Genomic DNA, 18,879 nt, shown 5'->3' with positions numbered 1-18,879 from the left:
TAACAGAAGATACTTCTAATGCAGTTCATTGGTGACTTCTTGACAAATAGTATGTATGTTTTTGGAAAATGAGGGAGTGAGCACCTGGAATGGATCTTATGCTAAAAGGCCTGAGATGTGAGCATGAATCTCTCTGGATGTATGCTGTGTTTAGTCATGGGAAGAGGCCAGGGATATGAAGGACTGTAGGCCATATTTGCTTGATCAGCATGGACCTTCTTGGGGTGGTGAGAGAAAGAGACTGCAACATGGTTTGGGGTTATTTTAGGCCTCCTTATATCATTTTAATTTATATGCAATTTTGAGTATCATTACATTTTTTTTCTCTTCGTTTCAGGTGTGTAAATTGCAAGAACAGTTGGATGCAACAATTCAAAAACTCGAAGAAAGCAAGCAACTGCTAAAAACAAATGAAAATGGTAGAGTTGTGCTTTAACGTTCCCCTTGGATATTTAGAAGACAGTTATGAACTTATGTACTTATGCCCTGTACTGTAAAGTCTGTATGGTACATGTTCAGTACTTTTTGAGCTGAAATTAGCAGCTGTGGTTAGGACCAGGGGCGTAGCCAGACTTCGGTGGGAGGGGGGTCCAGAGTCCGAGGTGAGGGGGCACATTTAAACCACCCCCCGCCATTGCCGCCGCCATCACCACCAACTTTGACCCCCCCTCCCGCCAACGACTCGGCCCCCCCCCCGCCGCCAACCCTCCCCCGCCGCCGCTGTCGTCGCCTACCTTTGCTGGCGGCGGACCCCAATCCCCGCTAGTCGAGGTCCTCTTCTTCTGGCGCAAGACTTCGTTCTGTTTCTGAGTCGGCCATCGTGCTCGTACAACGTACAGGACGTCAGACTCAGAAACAGAACGAAGCCTTGCGCCGACCTCGGCTGGCGAAGGTTGGGGTAGCCCGCGGGGGGGGGGGGGTTGAGAGGGTCGTCGGCAAGGGGGTCCAGGGCCCCATGGTCCCACGTAGCTACGCCACTGGTTAGGACCATAGCATTTGTTTATCAAACCAGCATACTTATTACTATAGCATATGACCACACAGTCATAGCCAGGTGCTGTCCCTGCTGTTGGCTTTTCATTTGACCTGTGTGTGTGTTTTACCATGTCATTTGTGGCTATATTATAATATGGATTATACAGTGGGGGAAATAAGTATTTGATCCCTTGCTGATTTTGTAAGTTTGCCCACTGACAAAGACATGAGCAGCCCATAATTGAAGGGTAGGTTATTGGTAACAGTGAGAGATAGCACATCACAAATTAAATCCGGAAAATCACATTGTGGAAAGTATATGAATTTATTTGCATTCTGCAGAGGGAAATAAGTATTTAATCCCTCTGGCAAACAAGACCTAATACTTGGTGGCAAAACCCTTGTTGGCAAGCACAGCGGTCAGACGTCTTCTGTAGTTGATGATGAGGTTTGCACACATGTCAGGAGGAATTTTGGTCCACTCCTCTTTGCAGATCATCTCTAAATCATTAAGAGTTCTGGGCTGTCGCTTGGCAACTCGCAGCTTCAGCTCCCTCCATAAGTTTTCAATGGGATTAAGGTCTGGTGACTGGCTAGGCCACTCCATGACCCTAATGTGCTTCTTCCTGAGCCACTCCTTTGTTGCCTTGGCTGTATGTTTTGGGTCATTGTCGTGCTGGAAGACCCAGCCACGACCCATTTTTAAGGCCCTGGCGGAGGGAAGGAGGTTGTCACTCAGAATTGTACGGTACATGGCCCCATCCATTCTCCCATTGATGCGGTGAAGTAGTCCTGTGCCCTTAGCAGAGAAACACCCCCAAAACATAACATTTCCACCTCCATGCTTGACAGTGGGGACGGTGTTCTTTGGGTCATAGGCAGCATTTCTCTTCCTCCAAACACGGCGAGTTGAGTTCATGCCAAAGAGCTCAATTTTTGTCTCATCTGACCACAGCACCTTCTCCCAATCACTCTCGGCATCATCCAGGTGTTCACTGGCAAACTTCAGACGGGCCGTCACATGTGCCTTCCGGAGCAGGGGGACCTTGCGGGCACTGCAGGATTGCAATCCGTTATGTCGTAATGTGTTACCAATGGTTTTCGTGGTGACAGTGGTCCCAGCTGCCTTGAGATCATTGACAAGTTCCCCCCTTGTAGTTGTAGGCTGATTTCTAACCTTCCTCATGATCAAGGATACCCCACGAGGTGAGATTTTGCGTGGAGCCCCAGATCTTTGTCGATTGACAGTCATTTTGTACTTCTTCCATTTTCTTACTATGGCACCAACAGTTGTCTCCTTCTCGCCCAGCGTCTTACTGATGGTTTTGTAGCCCATTCCAGCCTTGTGCAGGTGTATGATCTTGTCCCTGACATCCTTAGACAGCTCCTTGCTCTTGGCCATTTTGTAGAGGTTAGAGTCTGACTGATTCACTGAGTCTGTGGACAGGTGTCTTTCATACAGGTGACCATTGCCGACAGCTGTCTGTCATGCAGGTAACGAGTTGATTTGGAGCATCTACCTGGTCTGTAGGGGCCAGATCTCTTACTGGTTGGTGGGGGATCAAATACTTATTTCCCTCTGCAGAATGCAAATAAATTCATATACTTTCCACAATGTGATTTTCCGGATTTAATTTGTGATGTGCTATCTCTCACTGTTACCAATAACCTACCCTTCAATTATGGGCTGCTCATGTCTTTGTCAGTGGGCAAACTTACAAAATCAGCAAGGGATCAAATACTTATTTCCCCCACTGTATGTGGGAGGAGGTTTGTTTACTGTAGCCTGTAGAAAAAATTTTGTTGGTACCTAAGCCCAAGTGTGGTGCTGCTGATTCCTTCTGGAATTTTAACTTCAGCTTCAGGGGAATGTTGGCAATACATAGTTATGTTTTTTTGGTTAACAGCACTGATGGTTCATGTTCATATTAGCAGGAGGCATCAGTTTGCCCTAACTGTATACGTTCTCTATTTGAGTTATGGCTAGTGCTATGAAATCATATGATTTTTATTTTTTGATTGAAAGTACAGAGGATTTTTTTTTGTGTGTGTGTGTGTGTGGGGGGGGGGGGGGTCCTTCATCTTAACTCTTGCCTTCAAAGCTCAGATATTGGTAGTCCTTATTTCTTTGCTTTTGTCTTTGACAAATATAATTTACTTTAACACCAAAATAGTGTCTACCCTCCCAAATTTCTGCATTTTAGAGAAACAAATCAAGCTGTGACTGTTTAAAAGGTGACAGAATATAGATCTTGCCTTTTTCTGTTCTCTTCCCTCCCCCCTAGTAATCACATGGTTAAACAAGCAACTGAATGAGACTCAATCAACTAAGAAACCAGAAGTACAGGGAATGTTTGGCAATTCATTGCTTCATACCAACGGTGTCCCTTTCAGACTGGGCCCACTTCCTACTGTGGTAAGAGATCCAGGTTAATTTCTATCCCAGGGGTAAAGATAATAAATTGAGCAGTCTTTGCTTTACAAGTAATGGCCTAGTGGTTAGGGTGGTGGACTTTGGTCCTGGGGAACTGAGGAACTGAGTTCGATTCCCACTTCAGACACAGGCAGCGCCTTGTGACTCTGGGCAAGTCACTTAACCCTCAATTGCCCCATGTAAGCCGCATTGAGCCTGCCATGAGTGGGAAAGCATGGGGTACAAATGTAACAAAACAAAAAAAAAAAAAAAATATATATATATTAGAGAATCTCCAGATATCTAAAGTAGAGAGGTGTGGTAGCCGTGTTAGTCCACTCTTAAGGTTATCAATAGAAATCAAACAAAATAAAACATGGAAAAGAAAATAAGATGATACCTTTTTTTATTGGACATAACTTAATACATTTCTTGATTAGCTTTCGAAGGTTGCCCTTCTTCGTCAGATCGGAAATAAGCAAATGTGGTAGCAGATAGTGTATATATAAGTGAGACATGTTCCCACCCGTAACCTCCGCTCTCAGAACAAATCACTCCTATCTGTACCCTTCTCCACCACCGCTAACTCCAGACTCCGCCCCTTCTGCCTTGCATCACCTTATGCCTGGAACAGACTTCCCGAGCCCATACGCCATGCGCCCTCCCTGCCCATTTTCAAGTCCTTACTCAATGCCCATCTCTTCTCCCTTGCTTTTGGCGCCTAACCACCTTCCCCATTCATGATACCTACACTGACTACATAGTTTGTTACCTTTAGATTGTAAGCTCTCTTGAGCTAGGACCGTCCTTCCCCATGTTTAAACTTGTACAGCGCTGCGTAACCCTGGCAGTGCTATAGAAATGCTAAGTAGTAGTAGTAGTAGTAAGTGAGACATCCAAGCATTACTTTGACAGTCTGACAGGGTGGGAGGGTGGGGGTGGGTAGGAGGTATGCATGGGGACATCAATGAAATGCTTTGATGTCCTCATTCATACCTCTCACCCTGTCAGACTGTCAAAGTAATGCTTGGATGTCTCACTTATATATTCAGATATCTAAAGAAATTAAGTGGCATCCTACCTCTTGCTGGTTTCTTTGAGGTCATTTTTCTTGTAAGGCTTTTTCTCAGTTGGACATGTATGTCCCTAGTCCCAGAAATTTGCCATTCCTTATTGCCCACTAGACCATTCTAGATAAATAGGTTCTGCCTCCTGTCAGCAGAGACAGAACAAAGGCTAGTGCAACCTGCTGTATATAGGGTTCTGTGCAATCTCACTCTCGGATTTTATTTTGTCTCCAGTAGATAGTAGCTGAGCATACTATGCAGTGCTGGATTCCTGGTATTGGCTCGTGGTCTCAACAGGAGAACTTATCGCCCATTTCAGCTTTGGCAGACAGAAGAGGGTCCTTGGAGTATACTCCTGGCACTTGGAGAGGTACCTGGAAGAGTCCAGGTCCCTTCTGTCCTCCATGGTGTCTCTTGCTAGCTAGACTCTGTTCCCTGCTTAGTTTTGGCTGATGTTTGTTTTATAAATTTTGTTCTAGTTTAAAACAAGAACAAAGGAGAAATAAGGTTTTGGGGACATCTTTGCTTGTAAGCCAGAGTATGTGGGGTCCTGGTGCATTTGACGGGATAGGTTGGATTGTGCCTGGCCAGGGTCGAAGAGTGTAGGACTGCACTTGTTTGTAAGCCACAGTGGCAGTGAGGTACATATCGGGATCAATGCACAGCACAGTTGATGGCAGCGGCAGCTACAGTGGGCAGAGTGCCAGGAGGAGTGCATAGTTAAGAGCACTGGCAGTGCACATTGGGAGTGGTTGGTTGAAACCAGCAGTAACCAGTGGTTGAGGCACCATATAGTGATAGCAGCTTTTACCCAGCAGCACGGAAATCACAGAAACAACTTGGGATGATATAGCTCATGTGGAGTGGAGGAGTAGCCTGCCTTTCACAGATGGAATTTCTACCCATTATGATTCCATGCTGCTATCTGTGTCATGTGGAATGTTTATTTTATTTGACTCAGTTCCCTCTAACATATAGCGCAACCCCCCTCCAATTTGATCCTCTCTATCATTGTGATACAATTTGTGCCCTGTTAACAGTGTCCCATTGATTGTTCTCTTTACACTAAGTTTCTGAGATGACTATTATATCTACCTCATTATTTAGTGCTATTGTATATAGGCACTTCAAGTTGTGTTTTTTCCTTTGATCTACAAGCTGCTTAGAAGTTAGGTTGGGGGGGGGGGGCAGGTGTTCTTGACAGGATGGAATTTGCAGAGGGTCTAGTCTTAGTTGAGAGCTGTCGTGTAGGTTCTGGGTTCCGTGGTGACAGTCCCTTCAGAGTTTTCACCACAGATGCCATCCTGGTCCATTGGGGGCCATTGCCAGGATCAAGTGGCTCAGGCATTGAATGCTGACTGAAAACCAAGTAGTCTGAAGGTATGATAAAGTTGATATATTGCACCTAGATTTTCAGAAAGCTTCTGACAAAGGCCCTCATAAGAGACTCTTGAGGGATTCAATTGTACCAGCTCTTCACGAGCGTTCACTTACGGGACTTGATAATGCAACTCTCTAGCTTGGTTGATGCACTCCCTTTGGAGCAAGCCGAGCCTTTTTGCCAGGTGGTCAGGCAGCAGAAGGCGTGTCAAAAATTCCTGATCAGGGGTACGTTCGACATTTTTGATGTAGCATCCAGGATCGCTGCTCAAGGTATAGTGATGCGTAGACTCTCATGGCTGCATGTCTCTGACCTGGATCATTCGGTCCAGCAGCGAATGGTGGATGTTCCTTGCCGGGGGGGAGGGGGAACAACATTTTTGGTGAAAACGTAGAGGATCAGATCAAGAAGCATAATGATGCTATGGATTCTCTCTCCGACCAGGCGTCTTCTGCTACTATCTCCTCATCTAGGAGGTATTTTGGAGGGAAGAGGAGTGTTCTTTATTCTTATCCTAGGCGTAGGTACACTCCTGCTTCTCGGCAGCCTGCTCAGGCTCAGCCCCAGTGCGCTCGTTCTCGTCAACAGCGTGCGACTAAGGCCCGTACTGCTTCCCAGTTAAGCATAGCCTCAATAAAAGTGTCCGTATCGGATAATTTGCCGGTTGGGGGGGGGGGGGGGGTTGATATTTTTCACCAAAGGTGGCCTCTCATAACCTCCGACCGGTGGGTTCTTCAAACAGTCCGGTTAGGATACACCCTCAATCTGGAATCCAAACCTCCAAATTGCCCTCCGGGAGCTCATTCTTACAGCTTCCAGCACAAGCAGGTACTTGCAGAGGAACTCTCTGCCCTTCTAAAGGCCCAAGCGGTCGAACCCATTCCACCAGGGGAAAAAGGGTTGGGATTCTATTCCAGGTATTTCCTTGTACAGAAAAAGACAGGGGGGGATGCGTCCCATCCTAGACCTAAAGGCCCTGAACAAATTCCTAGTCCGCGAAAAGTTCAGGATGGTTTCCCTGGGCACCCTTCTTCCCATGATTCAAGAGAGTGATTGGCTACGTTCTCTGGACTTTAAGGATGGTTATATACACATCTCAATACTTCCAGCTCACAGGAAGTATGTTCGATTTCGGATGGGAACACAGCGCTTTCAGTACCATGTACTGCCCTGTGGTCTGGCGTCTACGCCCAGAGTGTTTACAAAGTGCCTAGCGGTAGTCGCAGCATTGCTACGCAGACTGGGAGTGCGTGTGTTCCCTTATCTCGACGATTGGCTGGTGAAGAGCACCTCGGAGGCAGGCTCTCTATAGTCCATGCGAATGACTATTCAGGTGCTAGAGCTACTAGGGTTTGTGATCAATTACTCCAAGTCCCATCTCAACTCAGTTCAAAAGTTGGAATTTATTGGAGCTCTGTTGAACACACAGACAGCTCGAGCGTATCTTCCCGAGACAAGGGCAGACAACTGCCTGTCCCTGGTGTCCATAGTTTGAACGGCTCGGCAGATGTTGAGACTTCTGGGGCACATGGCCTCCACAATTCATGTAACTCCCATGGCACGTCTACATATGAGATCAGCTCAGTGGACCCTAGCTTCCCAGTGGTATCAAGCTGCGGGTTATCTAGAGGATATGATCCAACTGTCCACTGACTTTCGGAATTCCCTTCAGTGTTGGACGATTCGATCCAATTTCACCTTGGGACGTCCATTCCAAATTCCTCAGCCTCAAAAAGTGCTGACGACAGATGCATCCCTCCTGGGGTGGGGAGCTCATGTAGATGGGCTTCACACTCAAAGAGCTTGGTCCTTTCAGGAAAAAGGTCTTCAGATCAATCTCCTGGAATTGCGAGTGATCTGGAACGCTCTAAAGGCTTTAAAAGATCGGCTGTCCAACCAAATCATTTTGATTCAGACAGACAATCAGGTTGCCATGTATTACACCAACAAGCGGGGGCACCGGATCTCGCCCTCTGTATTAGGAAGCCATCCAGATGTGGCTTTGGGCACGCCGTCATGGCATGTTTCTCCAAGCCACATATGTGGCAGGTGTAAACAGTAGTCTGGCCGACAGGTTGAGCAGGATAATGTAACCTCACGAGTGATCGCTGAACATGGGCATAGCCCACAAGATCTTCCGAGCGTGGGGCACCCCCTCGGTGGATCTTTTTGCCACTCAGTCCAATCACAAGGCCCCTCATTTCTGTTCCAGGCTTCAGGCCCACGACAGACTAGCATCAGATGCCTTTCTCCTTCATAGGGGAACAGGCCTCCTGTATGTGTATCCTCCCATACCTCTAGTAGGGAAGACTTTGCTGAAACTCAAACAAGACTGCGGAACCATGATTCTGATTGCTCCCTTCTGGCCGCGTCAGATTTGGTTCCCTCTTCTTCTGGAGTTGTCCTCCGAGGAACCGTGGAGATTGGAGTGTTTTCCAACCCTCATCACCCAGAACGAGGGGTCGCTTCTACATCCCAACCTCCAGTCTCTGGCTCTCACTGCCTGGATGTTGAGAGTTTAGAATTTGCCTCCTTGGGTCTTTCAGAGGGTGTATCCCAAGTCTTGCTTGCTTCCAGAAAAGATTCCATGAAGAGGTGTTACTCTTTCAAATGGAGGAGGTTTGCCGTCTGGCGTGACAGCAAGGCCCTTGATCCTCTTTCTTGTCCTACACAGACCCTGCTTGAATACCTTGTACACTTATCAGAATCTGGTCTCAAGACCAACTCCGTAAGGGTTCATCTTAGTGCAATTAGTGCTTATCATCGTCGTGTAGAGGGTCAGCTTATCTCTGGACAGCCTTTAGTTGTTTGCTTCATGAGAGGTTTGCTTTTGTCAAAGTCCCCGGTCAAACCTCCACCAGTGTCATGAGATCTCAACGTCGTCCTCACCCAGCTGATGAAAGCTTTTGAGCCACTGAATTCCTGCCATCTGAAGTACTTGACCTAGAACGTCGTTTTCTTGGTGGCTGTTACTTCAGCTAGTAGGGTCAGTGAGCTTCAGGCCTTAGTAGTGCATGCACCTTATATCAAGTTTCATCACAACAGAGTAGTCCTCCACAGGCACCCTAAGTTCCTGCTGAAGGTGGTGTTGGAGTTCCATCGCAACCAGTCAATTCTCTTGCCAAAATTCTTTCCACATCCTCATACCCGCCCTGGCGAAAGCAGTTTGCATACCTTGGATTGCAAGCCCTTCAGACAGTCCGCCCAGTTGTTTGTTACTTTTGATCCCAACAGGAGGGGAGTCGCCATCAGAAAACGCACAGTCTCCATTTGGCTATCAGATTGCATTTCCTTCACTTATGCCCAAGCTAGGCTGACTCTGTAGGGCCATGTCACGGCTCACAACCATGGCTGCGTCAGTGGCTCACTTAAAGTCAGCTTCCATTGAAGAGATTTGCAAGGCTGTAATGTGGTCATCAGTCCACACATTCACATCTCACTACTGTCTTCAGCAGGATACCCGACGCGACAGTCGGCTTGGGCAGTCAGTGCTGCAGAATCTGTTCGAGGTTTAGAATCCAACTCCACCCCCCTAGACCCATTTTTGTTCTGTTCCAGGCTGCACTCTCAGCTAGTTTATGGTTTCAGGCCAATCTATGTTATGTCCTCACTGTTGCGAGGCCCAATTGACCAATGTTCATTGTTTTTAGTGAGCCTGAATGCTAGGGATACCCCACATGTGAGAACAAGCAGCCTGCTTGTCCTCGGAGAAAGCAAAGATACTTAACAGTGAACTGTTTGACATTTTAAGATAAATTTCAAAATAACTTTGTAGGTTTTCTTCTTTTCTAGGAGTAGAGTTCCTTAACTCCTTATATTTCAGGTTTAATCACAGACTTAACCCAGAATGTTTTGAAACCATGTAGCAATTTGAGCAAATTGCTAGTTTTTGAAAAAAGGTTGGCAGAGCTCAAGATCTGTAGATTAGATCTTACTGTTTATCTTTTAATTACATTATCTAAGTTATCTTTCATTTTGTTTTCTGTACAGCCTGAAAACAGATTCTTTTATCCTACCTCGGGGACTAAATGTCTTGCTCCCTCTGCAATCACTTTCAAAGGCTCCTTGCCTCAAATGGTGTCCAGCAACCAACAGTCCTTAGCTGCACATGCTCAGGAATCGGGACCAAAGGTAGGCATTTGGTTTAACTCTGGTTTTTTTGTTTAATACTCTGAGCTATCTTCTAGTTTCTTTGTAATTCCCATAATCTACCAGTTCTGCAGACTTAAAGTGGACAGTGAAGAATCTGGAAAAAGTACTTCCTGAACCCAGCTTCTTGAGGTATATTTAGTGGTCAATCAGTGTTGTAAATTACTGTAAGGCAGGTACCCTTACAGTATCTGAAGCTGAAGAAATTTCCAAGATGTCACTGTATTATCTCAAAGAAGATGGCTACTGAATAGAAAACTGCTTCAGGCTTTTGCAGACAGGGATTAGCTCTGCCAAAAGTACCAGCAGTGTGACACAAGTCAGAAAACTGCCATTGTTATGGGAGCTTTGCTGTTCAAGCCCTCCTTAGTTTTCTTTTATTTTGGTTAAAGTATTTTTCTGCCTTAAGAAATGGCACTTAGCGTTATTATTTTTCAGATTTAGTTTCCAGTTCATTTTGTGTGTGTGTTTTGTGTTTGGTTAGAGTCTATTTGCTTGGATCAACATCTTTAATAGAAGACTAGTTTCAGACTTGCCACTGTCAGGTGCAGGAGGAAGTGCATCCTAGGCAAGAAATAATGCAGTTGGTTTTCATTTGTAAACTCACACCTGGCCCCCAGTCATTACGCAGATGGTTTTGAGCATGGACACAAACTGCATCTGCCTGAAACTTTACATGCTTGTACCCTGAATTTGGCCAGTAGTTGTCACAGTGGCTGAGATTGTCTTATCCAGTAGCCTGTGAATGCTACATCTTCAGTTTCCTGGAGACATTTTTAACCAATCTAGTTTTCTGGATAGCCATAATGAATAGCATGAAAGACTTGCATATACTGGATTTTCGAAGTGCGCAAGTATTACTGATTGGTTAGGTTTGATTCCAGGATATTGTCCTAGAAAAGATTGCCCATCTCCCACATCTCGACTTTTCCTTTTCTGAGTAGTTAGGGGAAAACCCATTAGTTTGAGGCTTCTGAAATAGGAACTGAAGATTTACTAGGCCCTTCTACCTGTTATGTTCTGACTGCTATGTCTTCAAACCAAAAACACTACTGCTTTAATATTGAGACCAAGTGAGAAGCTCAACTTATTTTACTTTAACGCCTAAGTATATAATAAACAAGTTATACTGTGAGTGGTTTTCATTTTGTTTGCAGGTTCAGCTTAATGCCCAGTTCCCAAAATCGAATGCAGTTCCAGCAGATGTTCAGCCTCCAGGACTTTCTGCTGCTGCAAATAAAGAAAAGTAGGTAGAGCAGTTGACTTGATCATAATCTAATGAGCAGATAAAGCCAGACAGGTAAAAAAGAGTAATAGGAATGTTGGTATTCCAAAAAATTACATTGAAATAAGTTTTTTAAATTATGTGTTGAAAATAAAGAACAGAAGGCTGCTGCTTATCACAGATTTGCATTTCTGGATTTATCAGTACTTCACAGCTAGAGTTGTATTTTTCAGTGTCTTGCCTACCAGCATATTATGGGTGAAGTAAAACAGTTTTCTTAGTGCCTTCACCAGATCAGTCCAGGACCTGTGGGTTGTGTCCGTCGACTAGTGGATGGACACAGGGAAATAAAATGGTTCTGTGATTCGCCCCTTAAGGGCACTGTGCAGCCTTACTCAGAATTTGTCTGTCTCCAGCAGATGGTGATAGGTGTACTGTGTAGTTTCTGGGCTGGTTACTGAGGCAGATCCTAACCCACTTGGAGAACTGACAATCAGTTGAGCAGAGGGGTACCTCAATTGAGATTTTAAGCTCCACTTAAAAAAAAAAAAAAGGGAGGGGGGCATAAAGCAATTGAATTGGACCTGGAGCAGGGATGAAACTCAGGCATCTGAGGAGTTCTCTTCCCCTCCCCTCCTGCATCCCTTGTTCACTGCTGTTTTCTTCTTTTCCCTTGGAGCTTCAAAATCTGCAGTGTTCCAGGGTACAATACTGGTTAATGGAAACAGGTGGAATTTTGCACCTGCATCCCTAAGAGGGATGCTGTCCTACTTTACAGAAAGCCCTGAGGGAGCTTGTGTCAGAGGCCGAGTGCTTGGGCTGGCAGAAGATTTATTGCAGAACAGCTAGGCTTTGCTTCTATATGGAAGAATTAATTGAATGATGCTGTCAAATAATACTTGTCCTCTGAGTGACAAACTGACTAAAGGAGTTTCTAATGCTTTTGGGACTTAAATATAGCTAATTTTAAAGGGTATAGGGGGGAGGGGTATGATAAGTAGAAATGTCACTTTGACTTGCCTCCCCCAATACATGGGTTGCCCCCTGTGGCATCCCCCCTCCATACTTTTGTCTAGTGATGCCACTGATACTGGGAGAAGTATAGAAATGTGTAGTTTTAGTATTGAAGTTCTAACACATGCAAAAATAATTGTTGAGGGGTGGGAGAGTTTGTTTAATGTTATTTTTAAGATTGCAATTCATAACGCACACTTTACTTACAATCTACATTGAGAAGTTTTAGTGATAAGGCAGGAAATGAAATTGAATAACAAAGGGTTAGAACCATGTCGTCCTATACTGCATCTGAATGAAACAAGTCCTACAATATAAATCCCACTTGTACATTCTGAATTTTCTTAAATATAACAATGGAGTTAATCCACTGTGTGTGTTTGTTTTTTAATGAAATTAATTTACCTACCGACATAGATATGAAGCTTCCTTTTGGGATGCTCTAGTTAGTACAGTCTCAGGAAGATGTACTCTTTGATTAAGGTTCCTAGACTTGCATTAAAGTTGCAGTTGGGTGGGTGTTTTAACTAGTGGTAAATTATTCATTGTATTTGCATATGTCACTGCTGCTTATCCATCTACTGGAGGCACACTTAGCCATTCAGTTTCTCAAGAGTACTAATATCAAGCAGATGTACTTTTCATTCAGGAAACTCACTTGACTCGGAATCGCGAGTACCTGATGAGGCACAAACGCTACCCATTGCTCTACTGTGCCTCTAATGTAGATGGCAAAAAGAAAAGGGGGGTGTTGATAGCCTTATCGGGGACTTTCCCATGGACGGTACATCATATAGTGAGGGATACTGCGGGCAGATACATTCTGCTGGTGGTCTCTTTGCATGATAATTATTATACCATGTTGAATGTCTATGCTCCTAATGAAGGACAGAAAGTGTTTATAGAGGATCTGGAAAAGCAGATTCAAAAACATGCCAGGGGTCAGCTAATAGTAGGGGGAGATCTAAATTTAACAGCAGACCCCCACATAGACAATTCGGAGGGGTTGGTGGATTATGCTAAAAGAGACAGAGTGGCTTTAAAGGCATGGAAGGCAAGATGGGGACTACTGGATTTATGGAGGTTGCAACATGAGACAGAAAGAGACTATACATTCTATGCCCCCAAATACAATACCTATTCTCGGATAGATTATTGGTTGGGCGATGGAGAGGTAAGAAAAAATTTGGGAAGGGTAGATATCCTTCCATGTAATTGGTCTGATCACTCAATGGTACTTATGATTCTAAAAATAGGAGATGGGAGGAGAAGTAGTAGATCTTGGAGACTAAACGAAGCAATATTGCTAGACCCCCAAAACGTAACACAGATAGAAAAATATATAATTCACTATATTACATTAAATGATACAGAAGGGGTCCAACCTGTTAGTCTCTGGGAAGGGCTAAAAGCGGTCTTGAGAGGACAATTAATAGCTCTGCAAGCATACCTTAACAAAAAAAAATTAGAGCAAGAGGCAACACTTAGAAAAACATTGGAAAAGTTAGAGGGTGACCATAAAAGAGATCCAACTAATAGTTCGGTAAGTCGCGAAATTCAGCACGTCAGACAACAATTGAATGAAATACAGATGGCAGATATAGCTGTGCAATTCCAACAAGTACAACAAGAACACTATGAATTTGGAAATAGGGCAAGTAGGTTGCTAGCGTATAAGCTAAAGAAAAGAGCGCAACGTAACTGGATTGCCAGTATCACTAGCAGAACAGGGGTCAGTTTCACTCAAACAGAGGATATACAAGCAGAATTTAGGGATTTTTATGTGCAGCTATACCAATCAGAACAGACAGCAACGCAGCAGGATATAGAAAATTATATACAGGGGGCAGCTCTGCCCGAACTCACGGAGGCAGACCTTGAGAGGTTGTCTAGCTCCATAACTTTGGAGGAGATAACAGAAACAATAGCAAATTTACCTAACAATAAGGCGCTGGGCCTGGATGGATTTCCAGTTCCTATAAGTTATATAATAAATGGTTAGCTCCAATATTGCTCAAAGCTATAAACTCTTTTGAGAATCTGGCAGAGCTGCCATATTCATGGCGGATGGCAAAAGTCACGCTTATCCTGAAACCGGGTAAAGACGCCGCACAGTGCAGCTCATACAGACCAATATCGCTCTTGAACACAGACTATAAAATATTCATGAAAATTTTAGCACATAGACTCCAGACATATATGCCTCGATTAGTGCATGAAGACCCAGCCGGTTTTATAACCGGCAGGCAGACCTTTGATAATGTTAGAAGCCTGCTACATGTGGTTCAGTACTCAGAGGAAGACTCCTCACCAGGGCTTTTGCTCTCGGTGGACGCTGAAAAAGCGTTTGACCGCGTGGAATGGGCATTTCTCTTTGCGGTACTGAGACAGATTGGCATGGCAGGCAGGTTTCTAGGGTGGCTTCAGCTCATCTATGCTAACCCAGGGGCGATATTGAAGATAAATGGGACCCACTCCGAGTCGCTGGAACTGGGCCGGGGAACAAGACAGGGTTGTGCTCTGTCCCCCCTTTTATTTGCCTTGACCATTGAGCCCCTAGCCAAACAGATAAGAGAACATACAGGAATAAGGGGAATGGTCAGAGGACACAGAGAGCATAAGATTATGCTCTTTGCTGATGACATCTTGTTGACTCTGACTCAGCCACAGCAATCACTGCAGAATGTAATGCAATTATTAATGCACTATGGGACTAGGTCGGGCTTTAAAATAAATGCCTCTAAATCAGAAATACTTAATTTAACTGTCCCGAGGCAAGAGATGCAACGGCTACAGAAAGAACTGCCTTTCAAGTGGGCTCCCAAAAGTATCAGATATCTAGGAGTAATGATTACTCCAAAAATGGATCAGCTTTATCAGGCAAACTATCCACAGAAAGTAAACGAACTATTTATGGAACTGGATAGCTGGGAGGGGCTAAATATATCATGGATAGGAAGAATACACGCAATAAAAATGATGATATTGCCCAAGTTACTGTATCTGTTCATGGCCTTACCAATTCCAATCCCGCGGGCCTTCTTTCAAAAACTAAATAGAAAAATGTTTGCTTACATATGGAATAAGAGGCCACCTAGGGTGCGAAGGGCAGTAATGTTCCAAATACCGGCTAAGGGAGGTATGGGAGTTCCCAACTTCTGCCTCTATTACCAGGCAGCCCAACTAAGAATACTGGCAGACTGGGACCCAAGGACCACTAAGAAATGGCTACATTGGGAGAGGGCATGGATGGGAACTCGATTTATAGGGGACATATTGTGGAAACCAGAGAGAGAAATACTGGTAGCAATACACAGGACACCAATAGGGATGAGCCATCTACTGAACACCTGGCTACAAATACGCAAAAAGGTGTTCCCGGAAAGAAAATATTTTTTACGAATGTCAATTAGAGGGGCGCCCGGTTTCCCATTGGGAGAGTCAGAGAAGACCTATCAACAATGGGCATTCAAAGGTTTATATAGACTAGACCAAGTATGGGGAAAAGAGGAAATGAGAGACTTTGGCGAATTACAAGCAGACTATGGGTTGGAGGGCAGAGATTTAGTGTACTACCACAGTTTGAGGAACTATATACTCCGAAGGGCGAAAGAAGAGTTAGAACTCGCAGAGACCTGGCTTGAGAAGGCTATGGGGGGAGGAGGGGGACGAGGTAGCATTTCAAGGCTATATAGGGCTCTACTTCTCTCGTCACCACAAGATTTCTACATTGAAAGATGGGAGGAGGCCCTCCAGAATAGACTTGCCCCGGAGTGGTGGGCGGCGAGTTTCAGATATTTGCTTAAACCCTCCATCGCCCAAGCCACGGTAGAAAGTGGATATAAGATACTATACTGGTGGTACTATACGCCTGAAAGACTCCATAAGATTTATCTGCAGTCCCCTCCGGATTGCTGGAGAAAATGTGGAGGGCGAGGAACCTTCCTGCATATTTGGTGGGAATGCCCAAAAGCACAGGCGTACTGGACTCAGATAACTGACTTAGTGAAAAAAGTGGTACAGGTGGAATATCCTTGTCAAGTAGATGTCTGCCTATTACATTCAAGGCCCCCGAGATGGTGGATGCACGAGCACAGGTTAGCAATTCAATTTTGGGTAGCAGCAAAAATGGCATTGGCGAAGGCCTGGAAAAAAGTAGAAACCCCCTCCATTAAAGAGGTGCTCGATAGAGTAGATTACCTGCACCTGATGGCAAGACTCACGGCGGTGAGGAAGGGCCAGCTACACATTTATCAGAAAATTTGGCAATCATATGACACTGTAAGAAAAGATATTTAAATTAAGACTTTACATCTGTGCGATCTGGGGGAGGGGAGGGATGGATAAGTTGTATTGGGTTTAACACAGGGTGGGGGGTTAAAAGATGTTGATTCAAAATGTTGACAGCTGATGAGAACTGTATCTTAAATATCTTGTTTCCTTAGCCTCCCTCCGGACCGGCTCAGAATGTGACTGATGGGTTGTGCACGCCTTCCAGCAGGTGGAGACTGAGAAAAAACTGTGACTCTAGAGAGCCAATAAGAGCCCTTGCCAGACAGAGAAACTTGTTGGAGACCAGGGCTATTCGTCTAGCGCTTCGGAGTTTTCTTCCACTGCTCGCCGGACGGGCAGTGAGAGTCATGTCAGACAATGCCACAGCGGTGTCATACATCAACCGGCAAGGAGGGACGCGGATTCTCCCGTTGGAGCGAGAGGCGTCACTGCTCCTACATTGGGCAGAAGTCAATCTGGTGGCACTCTCTGCGGCTCATGTAGCAGGGGTTCTAAACGTTCAGGCAGACTTTCTCAGTCACATGCTCGATCCCGGGGAGTGGGCGCTCAGCGACGTGGCGTTTCGTCTGTTGGTAGATCGCTGTGGAGTTCCCAAGATGGATCTGTTGGCGTCCGCGGCCAATGCGAAGCTTCCTCTGTTCTACAGCCGTCGCAGAGATCCCAAAGCGCTCGCAGTGGACGCTCTTCTTCAATCTTGGCCGGATGGTCTAATGTATGCTTTTCCGCCATGACCTTTGATCGGGCGGCTGCTTCAGAAGGTAGAGAGTCACAAGGGTCGTCTGATTCTGGTGGCGCCGGATTGGCCTCGCAGGCCGTGGTATGCCAACCTTCAACGTCTTCTGGACGATCTTCCCTTCAGGATTCCGGTCATGCAAGATCTCTTGTCGCAGGGTCCGGTCGTTCATCCGGATCCGGGTCGATTTTGTCTTACGGCATGGCTCTTGAGAGGGCTAGGTTGATCAAAAGAGGTCTCTCTGCTCCGGTCGTTGCTACAATGCTGCGTTCTCGGCGGCGTTCCACTTCTCTGAGTTATGTGCGCACTTGGAGGATTTTTGAGAGTTGGTGTGTGGAGTGTAGTTTGTCTCCTTTTCAGACTTCGGTTCCGCAGATTTTGGATTTTTTGCAGCGAGGGTTTGACAAGGGGTTGGCCTTGTCATCCCTTAAGGTGCAGATTGCGGCGTTGACGTGTTTTCGTGGTCGTATCAAAGGGAAGTCGTTGGCTAGTCATCCGGATGTCGTTCGCTTCCTCAGGGGGGTGAATCTTCTTCAGCCTCCCTCTCAATGCTCGTTTCCTCCATGGGATCTGAATGTGGTGCTTTCAGTTCTTACCAAGCCTCCTTTTGAGCCCTTAGCGCCCTGTACATTAAAGGATTTGACTCTAAAGACCGTGTTTTTGGTGGCCGTTGCTTCGGTGCGGCGAGTTTCGGAGCTGCAGGCATTGTCGTGTAGGTCTCCGTTTTTGGAGTTCTGTCCCGATTGCGTAGTTTTGCGGCCGGTTCCGTCCTTTCTGCCCAAAGTGGTATCTCTGTTTCATGTCTCTCAGCCGGTTGTTTTGCCTGTGTTAGGTTCGTTCTCCGGTTCGGAGGAGCAGCAGAGATTGAAGTGTCTGGATGTCAAACGGGTCCTGAAGCATTATATTAAGTCGACAGTTTTCGGCGGTCGGATCGGTTGTTCCTCTTGATTGGAGGTGCGCGTAAGGGCCTTATGGCTTCTAAGCCTACTATTTCTCGGTGGCTCAAGGAAATGATTGCTTCAGCCTATTTGCTTTCCGGGAAATCTGTTCCAGAGCATGTTAAGGCTCATTTGACGAGAGGTCAGGCGGCTTCTTGGGCGGAGCGTTGTCTGGTGCCTCCAGAGGACATTTGTAGGGCGGCGACCTGGTCGTCCTTACATTCCTTTTCTAAGCACTACCGTTTAGACGTTCTCAGTCGGCGACGGGTGGCTTTTGGAGAGAGTGTGTTATCGGCGGGGCTGCTAGGGTCCCTCCCATAATGGTACTGCTTTGTTACTTTCCATCAGTCACATTCTGGGCCGGTCTGGAGGGAAGCTAAGGAAGGATAAATTAGGCCCAGATCCCTCCCTTCAGATATTCTGGTGTGTTTTGTTCGGATGTTCGTGGTTTTGTTGTTTGGAGCTGTGTTGCTGGTTTATTTCTCTAATGTAGGAATATATAAGTAACTTCTTGGTTAGAAGAAGGCACATAAAGATAAAGAAACAATACTGTCCAAATATCTGGCTGTTTGTTTCAGGCACACACCCTTGGTTGGCAAGGTGCCAGTGGCTGCTCAGGTGTTTGGATGCACAGAGTAAGTGTTTTTCTTTCTTCTGCTTTGGTACTCTATTACTGGATCTTTCTCTGTCT

General features: G+C 45.6%; 1 protein-coding gene across 2 annotated transcripts in view; it reads left to right on the top strand.

The window, feature by feature from the left end:
* Positions 1-18,879, top strand: part of SASS6 (SAS-6 centriolar assembly protein) — a 116,435-nt gene that overhangs the window by 66,047 nt on the left and 31,509 nt on the right. For both annotated transcript variants that reach the window (XM_030207597.1, XM_030207596.1), the window contains 4 exons: positions 338-419; positions 3,261-3,391; positions 9,827-9,967; positions 11,143-11,231. In XM_030207597.1, coding sequence (XP_030063457.1) covers positions 338-419; positions 3,261-3,391; positions 9,827-9,967; positions 11,143-11,231 — 443 coding nt within the window. The remainder of the gene's footprint in view (positions 1-337; positions 420-3,260; positions 3,392-9,826; positions 9,968-11,142; positions 11,232-18,879) is intronic.

The sequence above is a fragment of the Microcaecilia unicolor genome, chromosome 6 (genome assembly GCF_901765095.1).
Source record: "Microcaecilia unicolor chromosome 6, aMicUni1.1, whole genome shotgun sequence".
Classification (NCBI taxonomy): domain Eukaryota; kingdom Metazoa; phylum Chordata; class Amphibia; order Gymnophiona; family Siphonopidae; genus Microcaecilia; species Microcaecilia unicolor.
Note: the sequence above shows the minus strand (reverse complement) of the source record. Positions and strands in the feature narration are given on the sequence as shown.